This window comes from Chaetodon trifascialis, chromosome 14 (assembly GCF_039877785.1).
Source record: "Chaetodon trifascialis isolate fChaTrf1 chromosome 14, fChaTrf1.hap1, whole genome shotgun sequence".
Lineage (NCBI taxonomy): Eukaryota > Metazoa > Chordata > Actinopteri > Chaetodontiformes > Chaetodontidae > Chaetodon > Chaetodon trifascialis.
The window spans coordinates 13296785-13322782 of NC_092069.1; the positions used below are offsets into that span (position 1 = coordinate 13296785).

At 43.6% G+C, this 25998-nt stretch overlaps 1 protein-coding gene across 4 annotated transcripts in view; it reads right to left on the bottom strand.

Moving 5' to 3' along the window:
- esrrb (estrogen-related receptor beta) overlaps positions 1-25735 on the bottom strand; it is a 45536-nt gene extending 19801 nt beyond the window's left edge. Inside the window, exons 1-4 of one of the 4 annotated variants that reach the window (XM_070978521.1) lie at positions 21996-22396; positions 18114-18182; positions 7998-8407; positions 2230-2346 (exon numbers count right to left, since the gene is read on the bottom strand). In XM_070978521.1, the coding sequence (XP_070834622.1) occupies positions 2230-2346; positions 7998-8407; positions 18114-18182; positions 21996-22045 (646 nt within the window). In that variant the 5' untranslated portion in view covers positions 22046-22396. Of the gene's footprint in view, positions 1-2220; positions 2347-7997; positions 8408-18113; positions 18183-21995; positions 22397-25668 lie in introns of those variants that run through there. The other 3 variants (XM_070978520.1, XM_070978523.1, XM_070978522.1) reach the window with 3 other exon arrangements.
- Between the last annotated feature and the right edge of the window lie 263 nt (positions 25736-25998).

The window sequence follows — 25998 nt, forward strand, 5'->3', positions numbered from 1 at the left end:
TGTCTCAGCGAGCAAGGGGGAGAGGAAGACTGTGCAGAGAGCAACTGCCACTGAATGATGTCAATGTAATCTCTCAATAGTATCTTGTCTTCTCTCCTGCTCTAAGCTCTGATCCGTTTCCATTGATCAGAGGAAAAACCTGTTGCCCCTGACATTTGATTCTTCTATTGATCACTTCCTCCTTTATACAGTCAAGGGAAAGTACAGCGACTCAACATGGGGTTTAGGCAGGTCTCCTGTAATCAGACTGCTGATCTTCAAAGACCGTTTTCCTTTCACCTCTTACCACACTTTGAGATATGAAGGGTCTGATTGTAGCATTTGTGCTACGAATTTTACTATTGAGAGAATAAATACTGTATCTACCCTGAATTTCCTCAGAAGATGTCCAACAGTGTTATTCCTACAGATGCAATGATAGTTTTAATCTTCTGTTTCATTGGGGGGCAGCACCGTACTTCGTAGGAGCTGTAAAGTTATAATTAGGTGATTTTCCATTGAGACACAATGTGACCTTTCTGCAGTAATGAAAGTAAGTAGCAACCTCAGTCACATGAGCGGTGGCCATCTCCACACCCCGGGCCTGAGTGTGGCGTTGAGCCGACGGCTTCATAGAGCTTACAGTGGACACAGACCATGTGCCCTTCTTTCCATTTGGTCTTGGTGACACTTTAAAGTGCTGGGCGCAAAACGCACCTCGTGTCTCTCTGTTAATCAGGATGAAGGTGTTTAATAATCTTTATTGTGACAGATATCAGTCATTCGGGACAATAGCTGCAGTGTGGCGATGACAGCCGCTATGTAAAAGAGGAGGGTCATTCTTATTCTGGGAATGTGCTGAATACACAGAAACGTGCATTAGAACCTCGGGCTTAGCCGAAGTCTGCATATTTGAGTTTTACACTCTTTTTACTCAGATCTGACACTGGTCATTCATTTATAGCCACGGCTACATATTTTTGTAGTCTCTTATTCTCCAAGATGATATATTGGCATAAATTTTTCATCAGATAGTAATGCGATTACTCTGTCTTTCTGGCACTGAGGCTTTATCTGGCTGCAAGCAGTTCAGGGGATTCTGTTACTGTGTGGGGATCCATACTGGCTGTGACTCTGGCTTCAGGTGGCAACTGGATATATACAGTATGGATCCATAAATCCCACTCTTCAATGAATAATGGGAGGAATAATGGTGGGATATATATTTATACTGTGCAGAGTTTGACAGAGAACTTAAGAGTGGAAGTTTTTACAGAATTTCATTTATCAAAGCTTCTATCTAGCAGAATATTTATACCGCTGTATAACCAAAAGGGACTTTGCACAACACAAGTGCTACCTGACCCATACTCATCAGCACTTGAGGAAAACACGTTTCCTCATAGAGTCCCTGAGCTACTCCCAGAGGAGGCTTGAATAAATATAACACCGCCTCTTCACCCCCAAGCCACATATCTTTCATTATTCATTTAATCTGGCCTTTTTGGAACACCCAACAAGTGAGTAAGAGAGAGGCAGGTGACAACTCATCCACTAATGCACTGGGGTAAGGGAGAAGGGATAGGTGTCTCCCCCGGAAGAGCAGCCAAGCCCCGGGGTCTCAGGGGACTCAGTCAGTGGCGATGTGGGGAGGGGGGGAGAAACCCGGCCAGACAAATCCATCGGAAGCATGTTTAATTGTCACTGAATTCCCTGCTGGCATGACTTTATAAAACCATCCACAGGAAGAGAGCTGAGATGTTCGGAAAACATTTAGTGGATCAATATGCCTGGGAGAGCTGAGACTGTGCCGAGTGTGTGCTCAGGGACCCGGCCTGAGCCTTTCCAGGCGGAATACTGTTACATTTCTATTACTCAGACAGCAGAATCAACGTATTCAGCATATTTCTGTCCCCAGCTCAACTGCACATTATTTACTGCTGTGTAGCTGGGGGGGCGGGGGGGCTGGGAACCCTTGTCTAGGCCAGCCACTTGTATTGTATACATCTCTCACTACGGGCTGTTAGATGAAAAATAGTGCGACTCATTGCTGAAGCAGTGTGAGACTTAACAAAACAACTCACGAGAACTGGCGTGCGATGCTGCTATATTCCACTGACAGCTCCTGTGGCAGATCAGTGCTGCTTTCTTTATTTGCGTGAATGTTACTTGAAAGTTACGAACCAAAATGCGTACAGTATGTGTATGCGCTGGTGCGAGAATAATAAAAAATGTTCTTACTCTTCTTACCTTCTTTGAGCATCCCCACTTTGAGGCATTTCATGAAGCGACAAGCCTGACATGATTTGCGTCTCCGTTTTGTGATCTCACACTCATTTGTGGCAGGACAGCTGTATTCTATGTTACCTGAGGAGAAGAAGAATACGACCAGGGTTACCCAACACAAAATTATAACTACATTATACTTTAAAACAAAATGTTGGTGGATATTCACTTATTAGGTCGAATATGAGGTGCAGACATGTCGGTAGGGACATAATGGTAAATTGGGTGCTGCCTCTCATGTGTTGTGTACTCTCTGTGCTATCAGACGTTCTATAATAAATCATATTTTGCCATCCAGGCATGGCCACTTGTTAATCACATGATTCCTATAGAATCCATTTCTGTGGCGTGCAGGTGGTTCAGGTGTTCCCCAAGGAGTACAGAACCTTCCAGCACTGAGCGCCAGGGCAGGAGGAGAAGCTGGGGTAAGAGGTAAAGGGTGAGGGTGGGGGGTGGGGGGTGGAGGTAAAGCTACAGTGGTCCTTGAGGACCCATCAGTAGACGCCACCCTGGTCCAACACTAAATTGGCCTCATTAATTCTGCACGTGTCCCCTCCGGGCCCTGGGCGAGGGCCGTGTCCCCCTGCGCTCAGAGGGGCCTGCCACTGACTCAATAGCAGGCTAGAGAGTCAGACATGCTGCCCCTGACCACTTTACATAATACTCCCGCAGACCCAAACCTGTTGTTACCACTGTTGCCATTGTTGACTATTTACATAGCGCACAGGCAAGAGGCCTTATGCATTATTCAACTGCAGCGTCTGATTCCAGGACAGAGCAATGAAAAAGAGTTTCATTGCTGCACAATAAAAGAGCTGGTTGTGCTCTACTCTAGCATTAGCAAAAGAAAGGGCAGGATATGTGAGGCAGCTCCTCCGCTTCTGTCTGATTCCCTACATTTTACTGTATTCAGGGCTTTTCAATAAAGGGTTTCAAGATAATGGTCACCTCAGCCTGGGAATTTGAATCATCCTCGTTTTGAAGCTTTCAGCTTTAAAGATTTTGACATTGCTGTTTTTCGAAACTTTTCTTTTAACCTGGGGTTTATGCCTTTGTCGGCGTAGTGAAATAAATCGTTGAGTGGTAAAATCGAATTTAATCATTAGAATTACCTCAATATCTTTGCCCCATCCACTAAAATACACGCAAGTGAACAATATGTCAGCAAATATGCTTTCGGTTGAAAGAATCCCTTTAACAGATGAAGCATTTTTACTGGCAGACAAAAATCCACACAGACACATTAGGATTGCATCCCAGCACCCTGTAGCTGCTCCACAGCTCTGACCCTCACTCCACATTTCTGTACAGAGAAACAGAAAGCTGTGTAATATTCCACTGGCGTTCCTCCACTAGCCCTCTTACATCCTTTGACAACTTATGCAATTATGTTAACATTATTGGACAGATCAAGTGGAGGGTCCCAAGATGTTATAAATAATTAGAAATTCCTCCTTATATCTGGGTTAGAAATCATTATGCTAATTCTCCTCATCTCTTTGGGATTGGGGTAAATAAAGGTGTGAGGGAAGCGGCTGATGAGCTCTGATTGTCTTTCCTCCGTCTGTTTTCTCTGTTGTCATAGCAGAACCAGACCATAATAATCCTATCCATTTCCCATATGCTGGGAGGAGGCAATCAGTGCCACCCTGCGCTGGAATCAATTCATGGAGGTCTTTCTGGTTTGCATTCCTGTTATACACTAACCAATCAGCAATTTGGGAGGGAAAGCACTGAATACAGAAAAACATTGGCTTTGATTGTAAATCTGATCAAATCCTCTCACTTCATTGGCTTGTGCGTGCTATGCTGCAGGTTTGTTTTCACGGCCCCACCCGGCCAAGTTGACCCTGTGTGTCCCTGAGGACGCTCTGTTTACGGGGGTATTTTTCCCTCATCCTCCCCTCCCTTCCCTTCCTCAGGGGTGCCTGGGACACGTGCACAAACCACACCTGGTGGCTAACTAAGACACGTAGCCCTTTGATATCACACACTCCAGAAACAAAAACAAACATACGCTGACACACTGCTGCGCCCACCTGTCCTGTCAAGCCCTCTGTGCGTCTGATGTGCTGTCAAAGGGGGCTTCCCATAGTTCAATGCTGGGAGAGGGGTGGATTAACTAATTTTTCATCTCCACATTTGGTTTATATTTAGGATAGGGGGGTATGTCAGTATCAGTATACGTGCAGTGCAGCAGCTCACACTTCAAAACATCCCTAACTCCACCTAACTGATGTAGAAAAATATCCAAGAAATGTTAAAATTAAAGGCAAAATCCATGATCCAAATGGAACCACCACCAAAAATGACTGATTTCAGGTCTTTTAAAACACGTACACAAACTAGAAAACAGTTAAATTTAAGTAATTATAACATTTTCTATTGATTTCATTTATACTCTATGCAAAATATACCTGGAATTTATGTGGTTAATTAGATTAGATTAGAGTTTTGAATGTATTTGTTAAATAAAACCATAATTACACATGCAGATGTTTCTGCATTTCCCTTTTTATCTTGAAAATGTTAGGCATTTGAACTATAGGCTATACCTGTTATCTTTATATCCATGATGTCTTTCTTATCCTTATGTGCACGAATGACATTGGAGCTGTTAGCTTGTCTCTACCTTGATGCAACTTAACTGTCTGACAAAAAATAAACTGAAATTAAATGAATTTAACTGACTTTGTAACAAGATAAGTGGGTATAAAAAAACAGATGAGTGGTTTAAATGAGCCATCTAATAGCATAGCATGTCAGTCACCTGAACAGCAATCAAACAAAACAGTCACGTAAGCACTGATTTAAATTGGACTTTCTGGTTATAGTAGAGAAAAACATTGACTCAAAAGAGGCGCACTTACTAAATGTTTTAAGTAACCTTGTCGTTCAGAGATGATGCCTGGAAATCCTGGCTGCTGCAGTAACAGTATGACCAGTTTCACTTTGAGAAATGAAGCATACTGGCGGGAACCCCTTTAACCCGAGGGCCATGCTCGGGTTTATCTGTCTTTGGAGAGGTTATGGTATGGTTACCAATAACATTACAGAGTGAAGGGAGAAGAAAAAGATTTCCCTCCTTCTTCTCTTGATAAGTATCTGTCTCAATCTATTTTATGGCTTTTCAGGACCCATGCCAGGGCACAGAGGGGAAAGTCAGGTCTTGTAAGTAAATTACAGTAAAATGGCAGGTATTTCTCATCAAAATCTAAACTGACTTTTACAGGCTTACTGTCAAGGTCTATTACTTCATATAAAAGAGGGCCACTGAGTTCAGTTGGTTTTCAAGCAATTTTACACTTGGGTTCAAAATGGGAAGAAAACACGGTTCAATAAGAGATTTATGTTTTTGATTGGTGGGGCACGTGAGGTGCAGGAATGGGGGGATGATTAGGAGGCAATGAGAACAGGGGTATTTCTGGGATGGATGGAGATCCAGGTTGACATTAATTTGGGCCTGGCCTTGACTAATGTAACTATCTCCACGAAGGAGTTCAAGGGGCTTCTCAGTGGATGAATAGGTGACAGAAGATGGATTTTCCATCCGCGTTTGTTGAAAAGGTAAGGGCATCAGCTGAAGAACGGGAGGGCCAGAGCGGGAAGTGAACCAAAGATAGCGCGTTTCTCAGTGAGCAAATGCCTACATTTGTACACAAAGTCAAAAATATCTTCCATTTAAGTACATTTAAAGGTTATATATTAATATATTTGAAAACAAGTACAAATTTCCTATCAAGTAATAGCGGCCGTGTCGTAAAAAAAAAAAATACACAAGGTGAGCACAAGGTGATAAAGAAACTGTCATGTACATGGTTAACATTAACTTAGCATGTTGTTTGCCCTAAGTGCTATAGAACAATGTGATAAAGGGCTGGAAAAGACAGCTCCTTTGTTTTCCTCTCATTAGAGAGGGCCGTCTCACACTCCACCCTTGACTGCCTCATTATTCCTTTAATTAATCAGTTCTCATCAACGGCACCCTCTCATTCTTTCAAGGGCTCTACATCCCGCTATTTACTGCCTCCATTTTCCTCCAGCCACCCTGCATGCCTTTCTTTTATCATTTCAGAAGGATTTCACCTCCCCCAAAAAATGTCCCTGCGTCCTCCTGCCTTCTCTGCCTGGGACCCCTGTCTGATTATTATGCCATTAAGCCTCTCCTCCTCTCCTCTGAAAGAGCAGCAGGGTCCCTCTCCAATCTAAAGAAGTCCTGGGTTTTTTTCCCCTCCTTTCCCTGAAATTACCCGGCGACGCGTGCCTGAGTTTCTAATTGGCATGCCCGTCCCTGGAGACGGCCCCCTCCCTTCTTCCTAATGAAAAGCCTCGGCCTTAATTACACTTTCCAAACGCTGATTGTTATTGACAAAACTCCTGTGGCTCGGACAAACGACGGCAGATTAGCTCCATTACAGGCAGCCTTCCAAGAAGAGAAAGAGAGGGATTTCAAATCGACAATACAAAGTGAGGGGTGGAAAAAGAGGGGCTTTCAATTTTTTTCCATGTACCTTTCTCTTAATTGTTTGGGCCATTGCTCCACTTAAGACGTCTCTTTCTTCCCCGATGCCTACTTCTCTGTTCCATTGTGTTGCCGTCAGTGTACTTTTAGTCAGGGGACAAAAGCCCAGTTATGTTACTTGAGAGAAAATGTTCATCTTTTGTCAATAGACAGGATTGCTGATGGCAGCATGGGTAAACAGGAGGATTTGGCCTAATGCTTTTGTTTGCCTGCAAAAGGTACATAGACTGTCTAAAGCTGATAGGGCTGTAAGGTCCAAAATCAACACCTATCATCCAGACAGACGGCCTGCTCGCCATATAAAGCCCGCAATCAGTAGTTGATGAAAACGTATTGAAAGCAGTGGATAAAAGATGTCAGGCTCATTAAGTTTAAGTATCAAATTCATATTTTTCTGCAACTCTTACTCCTCTCGTTTCACCGTACTCCAACCATTTGGCTCGTTTTACCTATTTTGTTGAGTTTTTCCACCGCGTGTATTGCACGACTAAGCCGGCAGAGCTTAGACCTGGGCAGCTGTGCTTGTTGTGCAGATTCTTTTTTTTCCAGGCTCAACAATATCTCCGTCTTCCTGATTAATCTGGAGCAGAGCGCACAGTTTCACAGTGGGGGGCCTTTCATTGCCTCTCTAATGAGAAGCTGTGATACATCATGCCTTGCAGATAGTACGCGTGCACACACACACACGCACAAAACAGGGCAGGAAAAATAAAGCACGTTCTCTGAGCCCCCCAAGGCATTCGGGCAAACAGCCCCTCCACTCCACCAAATCTGACCTCTGGGTGATGATGTCATGTCCACCACACACCACCAACCATGACACATGATGTAGTCATACCTAAAGTACTGATCTGTCCAAGGTGGAAATATTCTTCTAGTTTGTGTTTTTGAAAAGCTTGCACCATCAACATTTTTAAAATGCACATTTATTTGATAATCAGTAAATAAGACTACATGTTTTTTTATGTCAAAAACAGAGATTTTTTTTTTTACGCAGGTTGCTGGTCTCAGGAGGTAGAGAAAACATCTTCCACACTCCAGTGATTTTTTTTTTACATAGTAAATCGCTTGGACTGCGGATGTTTCAGTGTTGTTGTGAGGCCAAAGGTATCTTGTATGGAGGGTGTTTTTATGTCTGGTGATGCGGCGTCATGGGATGAAATAACTTGTGTCGGGTGATTGTCGGGGGGAGGTGAGAGGAGAAAAATACCTTGTATTGTCCTTTTAAAAAAGGCTTTGCACGCCTCACAAGAGGCCACCCCATAGTGATACCCCGAGGCTATATCTCCACAGACCAGGCACAGCCTCTTGGGGAGGGAGTTCAACATGTATTCGCACTTTATGGACGAGTCCTCCATGATGGTGCTGGAGCAGTCGTCATAGCGCTTGCGGCAGGTGCCGGCACCGAGCCCGCTGGGGGTGAACATAGGTGGAGAGTCCAGGCCGTTGGAGTGGCTGTTCATGGCGCTGACATAGCCACCACTGGCGTCTGAGTTGCCACTGGGGCTGTGGTGGCTGACCGTGTCGATGACCGAGGAGGGACTGGATGGCTCCGTCTTGATGTAGGACCCACAACTGGAAGGTAGGTGCCGGTCATCAGCGGCCATTCTATTCAGCAGCCTGGGGACAGGGTTGGTGGGACAGGGAGGAGGAGGAGGAGGAGGAGGAGAAGAGGAAGATGATTAGCAGAGGTCTTCAGAGAGTAGAAATGCATCTCATCAACCAGTGGAGTAACATAAATGTCTAAACAGCGAAATACTCAATTAAATACAAAATTTAATGTCTCCAGTTTGAATAAAATACAGCTTATGTTGGACACAGTTTAACTGCTCTTCTTCAGATGATGAACACTAAGTGAAAAAAAAACAAAACATGCAATTTCTACATATGGGACAGGAGGCAGCAAAGATGGGAGACATGTGGTCACTGTGCTTTTGGTAAGGCATCTGTTTAATACATTTTTATAGAGTCCCACCCTCACACCCACTGAGCTGCTATTGGCTGGGGGCTTCACACCCACTGCCCAAAGATTGATGCCCACAAACGTCCTGAACACAGCAAAATAAAAAACACAGGCAGAGGGCAGAGACCACTGCGTGCTTCCAGTGGGTCATAAGCAATGACTGAGAGGGATTACTGTATTTTATGAGTCTATTCATTGTTTTTTGGGAAAATTCTAGTGCGTTTAAGTCTTTCCAATTGCCTGTTCTGTCTAGCACCATGTTTCCTAACCTTCCCTATAAACCAGTGAACCAGAGGGAGGATCTTAAGTGCTTCATTAGCCACACACCACGGCAGCTGAGAAAGCGCTTCAGCGTGCAAATACACACAACTGCAACACGCACGTCCACACAGGGGTGCACATGTGTCCACACAGCACGCACACACAACAGAGAGAGAGAGAGAGAGAGAGAGAGAGAGAGAGAGAGAGAGAGAGAGAGAGAGCACTCAAATAACTGAACACACAAGCGCATACACACACAAACAGAGCACATCAAGTCGGGAGCATCTCCATAGTTTAGAGCGCAGAGTGGACCTTGGCTTGTCTCCTTGAGTCAGCAGTCAACCAAAGGAAACATGATGGCAAGATATTGACTTTTTCACTGTCTGCCTAATAACTGTATCTTGGAGTACATGCAACGCGATGCTGTAACGTGTGCCGACTGAAGTGCAGCCTTTTGGCTGTGGCCACAAAATGCACTCTGAAGCCTTCCTTGCTGATATAAATCTATTTCAGTCCCGCTCTATAACCTTTAACTTGAAATTGCACTGAGAGAACAGCGGGGGAGAAAACTTAGCCTGGAAACAGTCAAATCATTTTTTGGTCTGTAAAAACGAGTAAACGGAAGCGGTAGAGGAGATGGATAACTCAGCGTATAGGGGATGCAGTGTAGACATAGTGACCTCTCAGGGTCAAGGCGAGGTCACACACTTACATACACACACACCCCTTTGCATTAGGTACCACGGAAGGGGTGAAAGGTCACCTGCACTTGCCTGCATTAACAAAATTGAGCCTTGCATGGCTTATGCAAATGCAGACACAGGGCTCCTCGTGAGTGGCAGCTAGACAGACCAAGTTGTGCCTTAGCACATTAGTTCCATTAGCATATTGCCAACTAATGGTAATGTTTACATATTTGACATGTCAGTTTACCATCAGCATGGAGAGCATTCCCTACTGGGCTCTATCTGCCTGATTGGACGACTGCTGTCTGTCTCAGAGCGCTTCAGAGGAAACAGGAAATGAGAGGCCTCCACCGTGTCCCCTACCGGTCGGCCGGACCGCCTCCTGTTCTCTGAGGCTGATTTAATTGTGAGGGTGGGTGACGGAGGGGTTCAGGCCCAGAGGTCAGTGGGTCAACCTTATTTTCTCACCCTGGCTTCCAGGGCCCGTGGAGATGGGGGTCAGCGTGTCAAATTAAATCTCATTCCCAGGTTTCCCTCCCTGCTGTCATGTATATTCATCGGAGCTCCAGGTGCCTACCACTTCTGGAAATTCACAAAAAGGTTAACTGCTAAAATAAATAATAAAAAATGCCCCCTGTTAAAACCGTTGACCTTGTGGAATAAGCCCTTTGCCTGAGCACTCATGGAATCCTTGCAATATAAAGCCTTCGCTATATAAAACTGATACACAACTAACACTAGCTTGAGAAAATACTGTCCAATTTACTGTAATTCTCCAGCCGACTTTTAATTCAAATAATGCAAAAAATACATCTAATATAACTGATGCTAGGGTGTGGGATGATTATTCAGATTTGCTGTTTTAAAAATGATCCATTTGTACTCTTAAATGTCCTTGCAGACAGAAATTGAACAAGTGAATCCACTTCATGCCTTTCTGAAATAGAACTTGCCGCTCTTGATAATGAATGCAGATTGCATCCCCATAAATTAACGCACGGCTCTGTGTTCATCTGCTTTATGTTCTCTGTTTCAGATGGATATGTGCACCTGTGTGCTAGGGCACCTGCACTTGGCTTATTAAAGGCTATATATTAAAACGCAGGAGCACAAGATGGCTCCATTTAGCTTTTATTTCACAAATTCAGAGTAAGCTTAACCCCGGTTCAAAGGCCATCTTCAGGGTGACACTTAGCATAATTGCATAAGTGTCTTAACTGTTTCCCCTCCAGCTCAATGTGGTCATTTATAATAAATGTGCTGGCTAGAATCCCCTTAACTCATTCTGCTATGACACATTATACCACTGCTATGCTTATGTTTTTAACAAGCCTGCATATATTGATTAATGATACTGAGGGAATACTAACCACTTGAACCTGGCGTATTAATCAAACAGTCTAAAATATTTCTATAAATATTAGTAATCTCTAATGGGACAGGTCCAATTTAAATCTATAAATACCATTGTATGGAAAAATGAATTATGAACATTAAATAGTTTGACAGCAGCAATAGTTGTAATAAATAATTCAGCGTGTGGGGCAGGTGCTAATTAGCTTGTGTGCTACACAGACAGAGCAGACAGGAAAGGGTCTGCTGAACTATAAAATCTATAGTTCTGTCTTCCTTCCTTCCTCAAGGTAAGAGCATTTCAAATTCTGCTGCCTGGCTGCCCAAAGGAACTGTGCTCGTCTAAGATACAGTATCTCTCTCCCTCTCTCTTTTTCTCTCTCTGTTCCTCCTCCTTTTGTTCCCTTTGTACCGATCAAAATTCATGCTGAGTAGTGGGTTATGGGCCCGCAAACGCACACTGCGCAGTTTGGTTTTAATCTGATTCCACCTGGCCCCCCTAACAGCATTTCAGATCCCTAATATCATTCCACTGGTGCTGCTGTGACCAGGATTAGCCGGCCTAATGATCTGGCAGGTCGTCTCACACTCGCTGTTCCTCGACTTCCGAGAGGGGAACCGAGGAGCGCACGTCCTCTCACTTCCCTCGGCCGCAAGCGAAACTCTGAGCATTGGATGACACTGTCGTAAGAACGCACTACATTCGGGCTCTAATTGAGCCAATTTGTAAGTATCCCTGCTGAGAGCTTCCTGCTCACTTCAGGAGGATACTGACATCCTCCACCATTCTCTGGGTGACTACAGCTTTCTTCCTGTTTCATGTGTAAATCACAAGCACGCGACACAAACCTGTGCTGGGGGCTCAGCTCAAACAGTAGGTAAATTCTTGATGTCCCTTTCGCTCTCAAGGCCACCAGATGCCAAAAACACAATTTTAGAACATTTGCTAACCTCATCCCAGAGTGTCACATCCTTGCTACCTGATCAGACTGGGTAAGTGGAGAGGAAGGGGTGGGTAGTGGAGGTGGGGGCTGACATCTGCAGGCAGGGTGATGGTGATATCAGATGCCCCAGCAGGGGCAGATCTGTCTGGACGGCCCCAGGCGATGTGGCCTGATAAGCCATTGGCCCCAGAGTCAGCGCTGGTAGGACGAACTCAATTAGCTCCTGACAGACCTCCTCTCAGCCCGGCTCAGCCTCCCCGCCACAGCCAGAACCCACTGGCAGCTGCCACGCTGACCTCTCCTCCAGGGGCCACTGCCACCTCTTACCGCTCCAACACTCAGCCAGGGATTCATTTTTGGGAGAGCAGACACCACGCTGCAAAGCTGCACAGCCCAGCTAAAGTCACAGAAATACATGCAGTGGTAGCACGTGTCCCACCAAGGGTGCTCGGTGTGTGTTCTCACAGGGGAAAATGTAAATGAAAAAGGACTGGGGCTCAGGGAGGGGTTGGGGGGGCCCTTGGGAGAAAGGAGGGGAGATTCCAAAACACACTTAGTTGAAATATGGAGGACGCCTTTCCATCTAACTGCTTCCAGGTTAACGACCATCAGGGGAATAAGAAGCCAAAAGACTCTTGGGGCGATGAGTGTGTGTGTCTGTTTGTGTGTGTCTTATGTGCTCATAGGTCTGAGTGTGTGTTTGGGTTGCAGACAGAATATGAAAGATAGAAACATGCCGGGGTGGTGGGGGGACGGGGGGGTTGACGGCTGTGGTTTGGTTGGAGGCAAGCCCGGCACTCCATAGGGACCCATTCTAATCTAGGAGGGAGAGGCCCCTAATTTTGGAGTTTCTCATTCATTAGTCCAGCTCTGGCAGCGAGAGGAGAGAGCGGAGGGGGTGGACCTGAAGGCAGGGGAGGGGCCTCTTTATTAACGGATGTGCCAGACACTCAGGAGAAGCTGACAGAGATTTATGATGCACAGATCTGTGGAGGCAAACAAAAGGGAAGTCGAGGAGACAGAAAAAACAGGAACAGACAAAGTAAGCGATACATGAGGGGAAGGGAGAGAAGAGACGGAGAGTGTTTATCGTACCAATGGAGAGTGAGGGCCCCGGATCAATAATCAGTGGGCTAGGGGCTCGTGCAGGGTTACCACTGGGGGGGACCGTGCTGCTCTGCGGCCTGGGCAATTAAGTTTTTCAGTCTCCAGCAGAGGATTATATTTAGCTGCTCCACAGCGATGTCACTGTAGTCTTTATAAAGCCATGAGCTCACTCCACTACGACAACATGATGCTCCAGCGGCACCACAAGATAGCGCTGGCCAAGAAGCAGATCACATCTATTGATCCCCCCCTCGTGCCTCTTCCTGTTCCAGAGATGCTGCTGGCAGGAAAGAGGGGGCCTCTTGTGATACAGGCGCTGCTGTTTGTCTGACGTAAACTGTCTGGGCCGCACTGGGCAGATCTAGTTCTTATAAGGGGCTGAGTTCAGGATGTTGAGAGAGCCAATGGCTAATGATGGAGCTACTGTCAGGGGGTGGGGGGGTGGGGTGGGGTGGGGTGGGAGAGCCGTCGGCCGTCTAAACTTCCCACTGTGGAGAGCAAAGAGTTAACAACTGCCTGTGCGGACGCAGCGGGGAAGCTCCCTGCAGAATTGAACAGCTCATCATACTGTATGTAAAAAAGAAGTTCAGTGATAAGTCCAGCCTGCCGCGCCGTACATTTGGGATCAAATTTCTAATTCTGCCTTTTCATTAGAAAAGATTAGTTTCCATTACACCCATTATGTGGCATGGCCATGGTATAATTTAACAACATCAATTTACAATGGCTCATGATAACTAGAAAAAGTAATTATAGTCCACTAAAAAATCACCCTTAAAAACAGTGTGTGAGCGGCAGCGTTCTGTATGTTAGAAGTCTCCACAAGAAGACTGGTGTGGTTCACGACATCAGACACAACCTGCTGCTGTGTGATACGTTACTGATACACTGGCACCAATATCAATATCACTGAGGCACAGGTGACATGTTTGAACTCTGACCTGCTCTGCTTTATGACAGCTCGGCTCTGTTCAACATGTGAACACGTTACTAAAAAGACAGACTTTTTACACATCACCTCTTTTTCAGCTAAAACATGCTACATGCTAGATTCCTGCTTTTTGTAAAAAAAAAAAAGTCCTTGACATTTTAGTGGAACAGTTTCCTCCTCAGTTACACAGACACTGTGATGTATTGCAAATGAATGTTTTGCAAGATATTGTTTATCACAGATTCTCCTGCGTCATGAATCCATCAACCTATCATGACAGCCTGTCGTGAGTTACACTGTGATTCTCGTCATAAACGGCGTGATTCTCCTTGAATTTACGTGCGTAACATGATAATAAAGTGAATAAAAAAAAACAGAGGAAAAGATTCAAAGATACGTTTTTAAAAAGGAAAAAAAAAAATCTTGATCTCAAACTGACCTGCACAGACTAATCTTGTAGCAATAAGTCATAAAAATTCGGTTTTATGCTACAAGAGGCTAGCTTTTGTTTAACTGCCATAAATTATGTGGAAAGCCAGCGGATATCAACCACAGCACACCTCTCACGTACTCTCAGTGGGGTTCCTTATGTAAAATAAAGAGGGGGGATTATAAAATATGAATGATGGAAACTTGAACAAAAAAAAAAATTTAAATGAGTGCGAGTCATGCATCGCTGTTCACCGTCTCAATATTTGTGGAACAAACTGTCAGAGAGAAGATACTAAAGAGGCTGGTTCATTTTCTTCTTCATTTCTGATTGTGTTGCATGTTTTCCACAGTGAGTGTGTGTGTGTGTGTGTGTGTGTGTGTGTGTGTGTGTGTGTGTGTGTGTGTGTGTGTGTGTGTGTGTGTGTGTGTGTACCACAAACAGAAAGAAATATTATTATAAAGGGTTAAGGCTATTTAACACAGTCCAGTGTAAATCACAGGTTTAGACACAGTGACTGTGCGTACAGGAGGACGGAGGCATAGAGCCATGCATGAAATTACTTCATTAATCTTCTTCTGATAGGCCGTCCTTGTTTAGGGGGGAACTCTACCTGCTTAAAACAAAGAGCCCAGCCTGCCTCTGTCATAAATTTCCCTCTTCATAAAAAGAAGAGCCAAACACAAACATACAAATACACACATACACACATGCACACATGCACAATGCAGAATGAAGAGGCCAAAATTAGCAGGTTTATCAGGTATCCGGGATCATTTAAACACAATCAGATGTGTAAATGTTTGTCCAGGTTCACAGTCAGTGTGTAATCACAGCACATAGGTATAATTTAAATAAGCATAACACAACGTGATCATCAGTAATTTCACTTGATTTCTCATTTAAATTGCCGTTTGTAGCGCACAATTCAAACAGCCCCAAACCTAACTGATGCTGCTCCAAACGCCGCTGCTACGACTGTCTGCCACAGCAGCAGACACAGTCACAGCAATAGCCTCTAGCTTTTTACAGGCTCATCTCTACCAGCTGCCACACATTCCCCATAAATAGTGCCGGTAATAAAAAGGCGGGTGGGCCTAACTGATTTATACGGTAGTGTCCACCACCACACCATTCAGGAATAATTAAACTTTGGGGATATTTCCTGAATTAATGCGCCTCCTTCAGGGGGCAATCTAAACATACATTTCAGCGTTCGCCACGTCTGGTGTCACCGGACGTACTGCGAGGGAGGGACTCTCCAAGTGGCAGGTTCAACAACCAGCCACTCAATGTGACCATTCAATTGCACTTAGCGCTGTAGGGGTGGTCTCGTAAGGAGGCGTTTTAATGCGAGCACGCTTTGTGACCAACAGGCAAATACACACACGAGCTCACAGTTGTGCGATTTGATGGCAGATGAGAAGCAGACACGCACACACGCACACTTTTACAAGAACAAATGTGTCAGTTATCAGATGAAATGATTGTATTACAAGATAACATTTTGTGCAATTGAGAGTCAGAACCTATCCTGATAATGAGACTGAATTTCCCTCATTTCATTTTCACTTTCATATTTGAATCACTGAAAATATTTAGAGTCAGGGAACAAGGACACATCAGGAAGACAGTCATTTTGACTTAAACTAGGGTAAAAGCATCATCAACTTGTTCGTGTTATGTTATAAGACTTCCATACTGCACGAGCATTGTTGATTCTGTGTGAGTTGGGAAGGAAATTCAAAGGCTTTTCCAACACTGATGAAGTATTTCCTCACACTGTCACACATTTATTCATTATATTTAGTTTTGTACAGAATCCAGCTCTGATTTCCAGAAACAGCAATGTTTTCTAACATAATTTAACTTTCAAAATTCAAGCAAAGGGTTTTTGTTATGAACAATGCATAGTTGACATGGTTCAATAGAAACAAATACATCAATAGAAATTCCTGTTCAGCAAACAGAAACTAGGCCTATACTGGCTGCCTTTTTGCTCACTGCCATGTTAATGGCTGGTTATTGGTCACATCTGCTTCCCTTGGGCAAATCAGGGATGAGTGATAGTCGTACTCTCTCTCTGGAGGAGACACATCCATGACATAGTTACTGGTAAGCGCGCAAACTGCATCAAACTTTGTAATTTAACAGTTTTCAGCAGTTGGTGATGCCTTGCCCCACCGTTCCCTTTCAAACAGAAGGGAAAGAGCGTGTGTTTAAACATATGAGCCTCAAACATTTAATCACAGCTTTCCAAAAAAAAGTGCTTGGTCTAAAAGCTGAAATGGGGGCAAGGCTCGCCCCGGTCATGGAGAGAAGACTTGGTGAAGCTGTCAGTGGGAATCAGAGCGGCTACCGTGACGGACGGATTCAATATTGATTTCATAAATAAACAAAGCTAAGCATCGATCCTAATGTTATTTTGCATTTCAATTACTGCTCCGAAACATAACCTTCAAACAACTGGCCGCTCAATACCAATAGCCTTCACTGATAAACACCCATATAGTTACCCACCTTACATCACATTTTCTCACTAAGTGTGAATTAGTGGACCTAGAATTTTCCCCCCACTACATTTAGGACAGAGTGGTGGAAAAGCAGCAGCACCGCAGTGAGCATTTTCATCTCCAGACCAGGGAAGCATGTCACACAATACTAATGGAGAGAAGCGTATGAAACATGGCAAACTTGGCAGACACAGAAAACTTCATGAAACTAATTTACCACTTTACTGTTTTCAGTATGTTTTCAAGTGTGTTACTGCAATAACAGCCCTTTTCGTGACTCAGTTATTTTTCTCAGCATCCGTTTTCCAGATGGTGTGTGTGTGTGTGTGTACGTACATGCGTGCGCGCATGTGTGTGTAAATGAGGAGGAGCCCTTCAATGTTGGAGCAACAGGAAGAAGTGCTGACGCACTGTGTCAGTGATAGCACTCTGCTGCCACAAGGGCATGAGAGCCCACGTAGGCTAGCATTATCCTTCTAGACTAATGGATCTGGTTATTTTTAAACAGATTCTCACACTGCGGTGGAGGTGTCCAAGGTTACAATGGATGAGAAATCAGGAGGGACGCGTGCGGTGATGGTTGGTGGTCTCTGTGCGGGTGGATGTTGTGAAATAGCCAAAAGAGGCACGATAGCCAATCAGTGAGAGGTGTAAAGGCCAAACATCAATTGGGGTCTCAAGAGACAGTGTGTTATAATAGCATGGTGACAATTTCCAAATTTGACCAATAATATCTAAAATAAAATGAAACACTTGCATGTTGGTTGGTGTGAAAAGAAAAAAACTTCCTTTACAATCTGACATTTTTACACTGATTTTTATGCATAATATCAAACAGAATGTCAGGTTTCAGTCTGGTTATTCCATGTTTTTCTTACTCTTATTTTTGCAATTAATTGCCTGGGAAATAAAGCGCCACCACAAATAAATGGGTGAGTTTAATCTAGCAGCTCCTTAAAAGCAAGCCCAGCAAGTATGAAGCCGAAAACCTCTGAAGCTACAGAAGAGTGAAAATCCAGATAGTGTCAGTTTAACCTGCATCCCCATTTGGCCTGGAGAGGGACAACATGCTCCACCCTCCCCCCGCTCAGCCTGAGCTGAGTGACATATTTACAGTGAAAGTAATGATACTAGGTACCAGAAATGAGAGGGCTCCAGCGTGGCCAGTGGACTCAGGAATCTCTCTAATGAATTGGACAACAAAGCCCTGTTGGTACAAGGAAGAAGTATTTAGAATCGGGTGACAAACTGAATTTTAAAACATTAGGTTTTCTTTCAAAGACACATATCCCAGCACCTCCTAAAAACTCTCAGAGCTGAGGAGGGTGGGAGTGGGACAGGTGGGACGGCTGGTCAGCTGGGATGCACGCCGCAGCTACACAGGCCACCAGCTCCTGGCTCATAGCGGGGTGGCCATTCTCGGCCAGGAGCCTCTTCTGGTAATGTATTCTGAAACCAAATTACCGTAAGCTGATCCCATCTGGATAGTGTCTGTGCACGGCTGCTTTGGTTACCCACCACTGCCTCTAGCCTGCGATAGCATCTCCATGAAGACAGCAAAAATCTGATTAACCCAATAACAATGAAACACTTGGTCAAAGAGCAAAGAGCTTTTAACTTAAGATACACTAATGCAATTCCCTCGCCTTGTTTTCTGAAACCTAATAAGAATGAGGCGGACGGACTGCTGGAGATGGGTGTTTGCAGGCTCTAATGCAGCAAGCTGGGAATGAAGTCAAATAAATTGAAATCTAATTCATCATTGTGTGCTAACTTCTTTCTGCTTCTCTAAAAAAATACATTAAAAAGCTCTTATTTCATGAAGGGAAATTGGATAGCCTAGTTACTTTACAGCAGTGGCTCTGCCAGGGCTTAAGGAGAGCGAGGGTGTTGAAGGAACATTTAGAAGCAGAGAGAAGTCACATCTCAATTCACTGCCGCTCAGGCTGTGTGTGTTTCCTCGCAACTCAAACTGACAATCCTCAGCACTGGCTGACTTCTGAGTGGCGCAAACTGTTACCGCAACACAAGCTCAACAAAAAGCCTGTCAGATTCATACAGCAAACGGCTCGTCTCGCTGCACGAGCCAAAGGATACTTAGACTCAAACAAGTCAAGCAAAAGTAAATAACAGGTCGAGTTTATTGGACTGCAGCCCAGTGGCAATGCCAATTTTGAGCAAATACGCATCCTAGATAATAAAACTTTCAGTAAAAGCTGTGTTATCAGAACACTTGATAATAGCTCCCATAAGCACACATTTCTATATATCTCCAGTGTGCAGAGACAACAGGAGCGTGTCTCTCTATTCTGAAGGCAAAACTCTGTTTCCATCTAATTCCCAGGCAGCGGCGATGCCCTCGGGTCAATCTATAGAGTGTATTACTACAGTGATTCCACAACAGTGCTGCGCTAATTACATGGAGCACATACGTCCCACTAATCCTCTCACCCAAGCATCACGGCCACATCCAGCCCACAGTGAGGGGCTGCAAATGCCGCTGCACAATTAGCAGCAGAGAGCCACTGCTGAACCAAAAGAACAGCACACTCAGGCCAACGCTGGAGAGATCCCACACACAACTCACTGCTGCTGGTGGACGAGGCATCAGGAAAAGGCTAATTTACCATCGTGATTATTTCTACATCTCACTGTGACAGATTTTTACACCATCATCATCATCATCCTCATTACATCCACAAAAGCAATTTCTTGACACATTTACAGTCACTTAAGTTATTAATACATCAAACACCTGTTTACAACTCAGCTCTGAAAGACTAAATGCTGTTATTTTAAATGTGTTTGCATAATATTATGGACATTATATTATGGACACAAAAATGCAATTGCTTTCTTGTGTCGAGGAGCATTAAATATTAATCAGTATTTTCTTTTACTGTATCCACCGTCAGTGCACACCATCACTACATCTCGAAAAATATTGCAAATTGTCAATATGTCGCTGCAATGTTTTGGAAAAAATAACAAATTAACAACAGTAAACATTAATTGCATTATATTTGGGAGACATATTTTGCAGGGACACATTTAAGAACGTATTATTTTACATTTGATGGACTGGATTCAATATTTGAGTGTAAAAGCTAAATTAAAAATACATTTCTGAATTTTGTCAGATTACCTGAGAGGAGACAAAGTCAAATAAAGTCGACTGAAGACATTTTAAACAAATGATTTCAAACAATAACTGAAAATGTTTTCACGTTTAATAATGTTTTAATAACAAACAAGGTTCAACATGTGTTGGAAAGTGCATTTGCAGGAAAAAAAATTTGAAAATGAATGATTTAGGAATAATCAAATATTCACATTTTTAAATAGACGTATACGGTTGGGTGGTGTAAAGATCTGCTCAAAAACTAAATATTAATTATTGTAGTTTTACCTTAGAATTTAGAGTATGCTTTCAGGTAATACTACAATGAAAAACAGAAATACACCTGAATGTATAATACCTGACATGTTACAGAAAAAGACACTCTGTCACTGCTGCTTGTGTCCTTTTGTGTGGAGGTGTATCTGAGAGAGGGGTGAAATTTTAGAGTCCATTTCAGAGGAAAAACAAAGACGACTGCGTGTGTGTCTAAGATATTACTATGTTTTCTGGAAAGACTTAGCAGAAGTAAAGAATGTGTGTACAGAAATAGTTTGAGTGAAGCAATAAACACTAATACTGGAATTCAGCTGTCCAACTTTACACTGAATTATTTTCTGTTCAGTATTTTTAGTTTATGTGTTGCTTTAAAATCTAATGAATAAAAAAAATATGAACTCCTGAATAATATTATCATTAAATAAGCACATTAAGTTACAAGAAAACGCAGTTTGGACAAATGATAAGAAAGCACGGTCTGAAGTGGACTGTTTTTCAAGAAAATAAAAATTCATATAAATGCATAAATGTGGAAATGCATGGAGGCATCAGACCACTGTGACAAGTATTTGAACTGTCTTTAAACATCTGATTGGTCCTCCACAAATCAACACTTTTGCATGTATACTTCTTTAGCAATAACATCTAATGAAATATCACACAGTACACAAATATAATAAAGCCTGTGGTAAAAATGATCGATAAATTGGAACAAATCTTTAAAATAATCCAAATCTTTTAGTCTGTTTTTTCATACATAACAGAGATGTGTTGAGATAAACACATTAATATTGCACATAAAGCTGTTCCCACTAAAAAAATAAATATTTGTCACAACTTAAGATAGTTTATTCTGCATCAAATGTAAGTCACTGATGGATTTACAGAGTTGAGGTGAGCTGTGGACTGTGAGCTCAGACTGTCCTCGCAGCCAGGAGCTGTTGAGACAGCAGCCTGCCTCGTGTGCCGCTGGCTGGGACGGACCTGCCAGCTCCCCGAGGTTACAGGGTCCTTTCATTCGTCTTTCCCGAGCTACAAATATTACAGCGTGTAATTTATCCCCTCCAATTCCACGGATTCACATTAATCTCATCTCCTTAAAATGTTATTCTCGCTCTCCCTGGGCGGCCCGACGTATGAACAAAGCCATCAGCAAACAACCTCCTAACCCTACTGGACAGGTACCCCAAATTCTTCACAAGAGCAAAATACAGCCTTTGCAGAGGGGGCTAATCTAAATCAATCAGCCATGCTCTGAATGAAATTTAGAAAGACAGGCATACATGACGTGCTCTCACAATAAAACTACACACACGTACGCAGTTGCACCTGCCCTGTTGCTCTGCACTGTCAAGTCTTACATGATTTAAAAGCCCTTAAAACAATGAACAAGAGTAAGTGCATGTTTAAGAGTGTGAGCAGATGTGAGAGGGGAAAGTACATCACTGCTAAAACAAGAAAAAGTTCAGTTCCTAGACAAGGAGGGCAGACTACAGCAGACACTGTTAAAAGAGCAAGCAAGGATAAAAATAAAAAAGACAGCACAGAAATAAAAGTGCATCACAACAAAGGGGTTAAAAGGAAAAAGTGAGAGGAGGAAATAAAGAAAGGAGGTGCACCTACTGGTTATGATAGCTGAGAGGGTCTGGAAGACAAAGTTCTGAAATGTCCATCAGTCCAGTTTTAGCATTCCAGGAATGAGAGGAAGAGGAAAGAGAAAACAATTGAGACCCGCTTCTTCCCCAAATGACAGCACAGCACCCTCAGAGACAACGCTGGCGAAAAAACCCCTCCAGCACCGCTCCCCCCAGCCTGCACAGGTATGTTGGACTCTGATGGACTGATTGGGTGCGTGTGTGTGTGAGCATGTGTGTGTTGTGTATGTGTGTGTGTTTGTGTCTATATGTGTGGGAGAGAGAAAGTGTCTGTGTGTATGTAAGTGAATGTGTGTGTATAAGAGAGAGAGAGAGAGAGAGAGAGAGAGGGGTGAGAGTGAAGGGGGGAGGGACAGATAGACAAGAGAGGTAAAGGGGGGTGAGAGAGAGAGAGAGAGAGAGAGAGAGAGAGAAGCGCAGGCAGCAGCGGGATGAGCGCTAAGATGGAGAGAGCATGAGAGCGCGAGCGAGAGGAATGACTCTTTCCATGGTCGGGATAGGGCTCTTTAAGACTCAAGGGCTTGATGAATATGGAACAGCTGCTGTTGGCTGGCTCTGAGGGGCAGGACTTAAAGCGACAGAGGGGCCGACGGAGCACCGAGGAGGAGGGATCCAAACGCTCGCTCGCAACCTCCACTGTGCACAAGTACAACACACACACACATATATACACGCCTCATACGGCTCACACACACATAGACCAAACAACCTATCACATGAACAACAGGGATGCGACTAGGAGAAGAGCCAACACGCAAAGTTTCAGCCTGAGGGGAATAAAAAGAGCTCAAAGTGAAGCATAAATGAAGATAATAGGAGGTTGTACCAGTGGCTGATATTTCAGAAAAGCTTGATTTGTTTCTTTTGTGCAGAAAATGCAACATTTCTATATTTCATGAATTTACAAAGAAACACATTTTCTCTCTGCACGCGTGCACCAACGTGCACTGCAAACAAAGCCAAAGCAATCACAGAGAACTTCACCGAGCAGCCCGCAGTTCAGAACTTGACGATGGCAACAGAAAAAACTTTTTCTGTGTTTAAGACACCAAAATGTGCTGTGATATAACACAAAGTAAGACCTGACAGCAGCCTGAGCCACGCTATAGAAGCTCCAGCAAGCAGTCGAGTGCATCTGCAGCACTTCACTCTCAAAAAGCAATAGCTTTCAAACCACTAAGGACAGTAAATGTATTTATTGAGCTGTGTCGCGAGCTCCATTTGCCGGTGTTACATGTGAGGTACCATTGTGAAACCTTTCACCACCTGTGAGAGATGATCTCGAGCCATAACTCATATTCTGGAAGCCCATCAGCTTCTAAAGCGGCGGAAAATCCAGCTCTGTCTTCTTTAACCCCAGCTTTAGAACCGCCTGTGTTTCTCTGTTGATCAAGCTCAGTAAGAATGCCGAGAATGCAGATACCATTTCACAGTCAGTGAGGGTCTCCATGTTACTGTATCCCCACATTATAAGGACAGAGCTTACCATGGCATCTTATTGGAGAAATGAGCAGTCCGACAATGGCTGACACTTGGCTGAGTCAAGCAGAAAAGAAACAGCGGCTTGCCCACTTCTTTAAAACTCACAAGGCGCCTGACATCGGTCTTCAGCCACTTTAGTAAAAACAGGAATGAGCGAGGAGGAGTCCAGATCTACCAGCACATTCAAGCAAAAAAAAAAAAAAAAAAGGTGTGTTGGGTCGCTCCACTGCTCTCCAGCTTTCTCTGCCGAACAGGAGCAGTATAACCCTTGGAGAGGAGTCCAGTTCCATTCATCAGCTCACGTTTCTATAATCAATGCAAAAACATCACGCAATCCCTATTGATCATCACAGGCCTATTGATGTGCAGCAATAGCGCCTGCACAGTGCCACAGATCACACAGCATCTGCTCTCTTTTTGTGACAAAAACAAATGCCTAAATAAATGGAAATCCAATTAAGATTGATGCCAAATCAAATAACCGACAGCTTAATTCCTTAAAGAGGAATGAGTTCGCTATCAAACACAGTTCTCAGACTTCAATAAGATGCCAAACACAACACGGGACAGAAAAAAGACAATAAAGCATATCTGTACACCTCACAAGGCTCAAACAAGACACACTGTGTGCTGTATATTTTACATCATTATTGATCATAATTCTATTTTAATTCCAAATTTTCAGCTATTCATTCAAGTTGTGGCACTCCAATCTCTCTCATTTGGGTGCAAAAGTCTTAAATATTTCAAGAACAATCCCTTAGCTAAAGAAACTGTCAATAAATCCTTCATTATGAGTCAAATCACTGCACAAAACACATATTCTAGTCATAGGGTGAGCTGATCCAGCATGGTTAAAGGCAAGAGACTTTGATTCTACTCAACAGAGACCCACAGGAGGAGGCAGGCTACTTCCTCATGACAGACTGCAGCATTATCCTGGTATCTAACCTGTGTACTGTCTTTCATGTTGATAACTGCCTTCACTTGACAAATCACATTTCTGCATATTTTCCCTCGGCCTCCTGAGATTTCCGACTGACACCACACAGACTTTTGTCACGCAGTGTGAGTTATGAAAGTCCTGCCGCTGCTATCGTCGCTTCTTATCAGCTCTGTTATGAAAAAAGTCACCGCATGTGACAGTTGATTTGACAGGAAGGGCTCTGATACAAATGAAGAATAGAGGTGCTCTAGACAAACACTTGATCACAGATGACATGACAAAGTTAGAGGAGTATGATGACCGGGGCGGGACTGTGTTGATTATCTAAGTTATCTTTTTTTAAAAAAAATGATTGAGTTTTCTGTTTTTTTCTAAAGCATCAGGCATATCAGCTGTTCACTCTGTGCAGCTCCCACATGCATATGCAGCTGTTTGTTTACATGTGGTGCATGTATGTATGGGTGCTGCAATAAAAAACATCCTACAGGAAATAAAGAGCTGTGTTACAGGAGGTCATTTAAGCACACTCAAGAAACTTAAAGCAGACTGGCCACCTAAAGTGAATTAAATGCTAATATTAATACATCTATATGTATAAAATAATAATAATAATAATACCTTAATTTTGTTTTTCATACAGCAGAACTTAAACATAACCAACGCGAAGCCTCATGATGTTTCTTTAATCAACTTTCCAATTGATTAATTGTCAATTTTATGCAAAGCATCTCTGTAATCTAGTAATGTAAACAATTTTGACCTGGGAAAACAGCTCTTAAACAACCTAGCACCCCCCAGTCTATATTTTTGCAATGAATTAGCAAATAAATCAACATTTTTTATTTTATTTTTTTTTTTTAAGAGACAATTTTCCCTCAGAGTATATGTGGAAATAAACTGACGGGCAGGCCTTATAAGTCGCCATATTTAACCTTTTCATGCATACAGTAATGGTCAAATCGATAAGGTAATTCAGTCACCATTCCCAGAGGACGAGGCAGCAGGTCCGCGTGCACTGCACACGCCTCAATTAGAGCTAACCCGCGTGCACGCTGATGTCATTTACAGTAGCTACAGGTGCGTCGAAGCTAACATTTCAAATCGCATAAAAAGGTTAAAATTCATCCCCCCAAAAAAGTACACAAAACTGGGAAAAACTACACAACGTGTCTGCAGCGTGGAACAGGAGGATAGGTTGATGAACACAGTGTACCTTGCTCGGACAAGTCATGTCACATCCCCGGCTGAGCACAGCGCACAGTAGACGTGGTGTCTCCAGGTTGTAGCGGCGGTGGCGGTGTGGCTCTGCGTGTCTGAGCGCGCCGTTTAACTGGCACACACCGGAGCCACACCAGCAACTCCGCCTCCGGCGCGCGCCCTGTGACCAAACCGAACACCTCCACCGGCGGCGGGACCCGGTTGAGCGGGGTCAAATGTGACAGAAAGGGGAAAATAAGTTGGAAATGTGACAGTTTCACTTTTTCTTATGTTGTAGGAATACCGCTGAATTTTGAGTGTTGAATTTTTACTGCTCCGTGCGTGT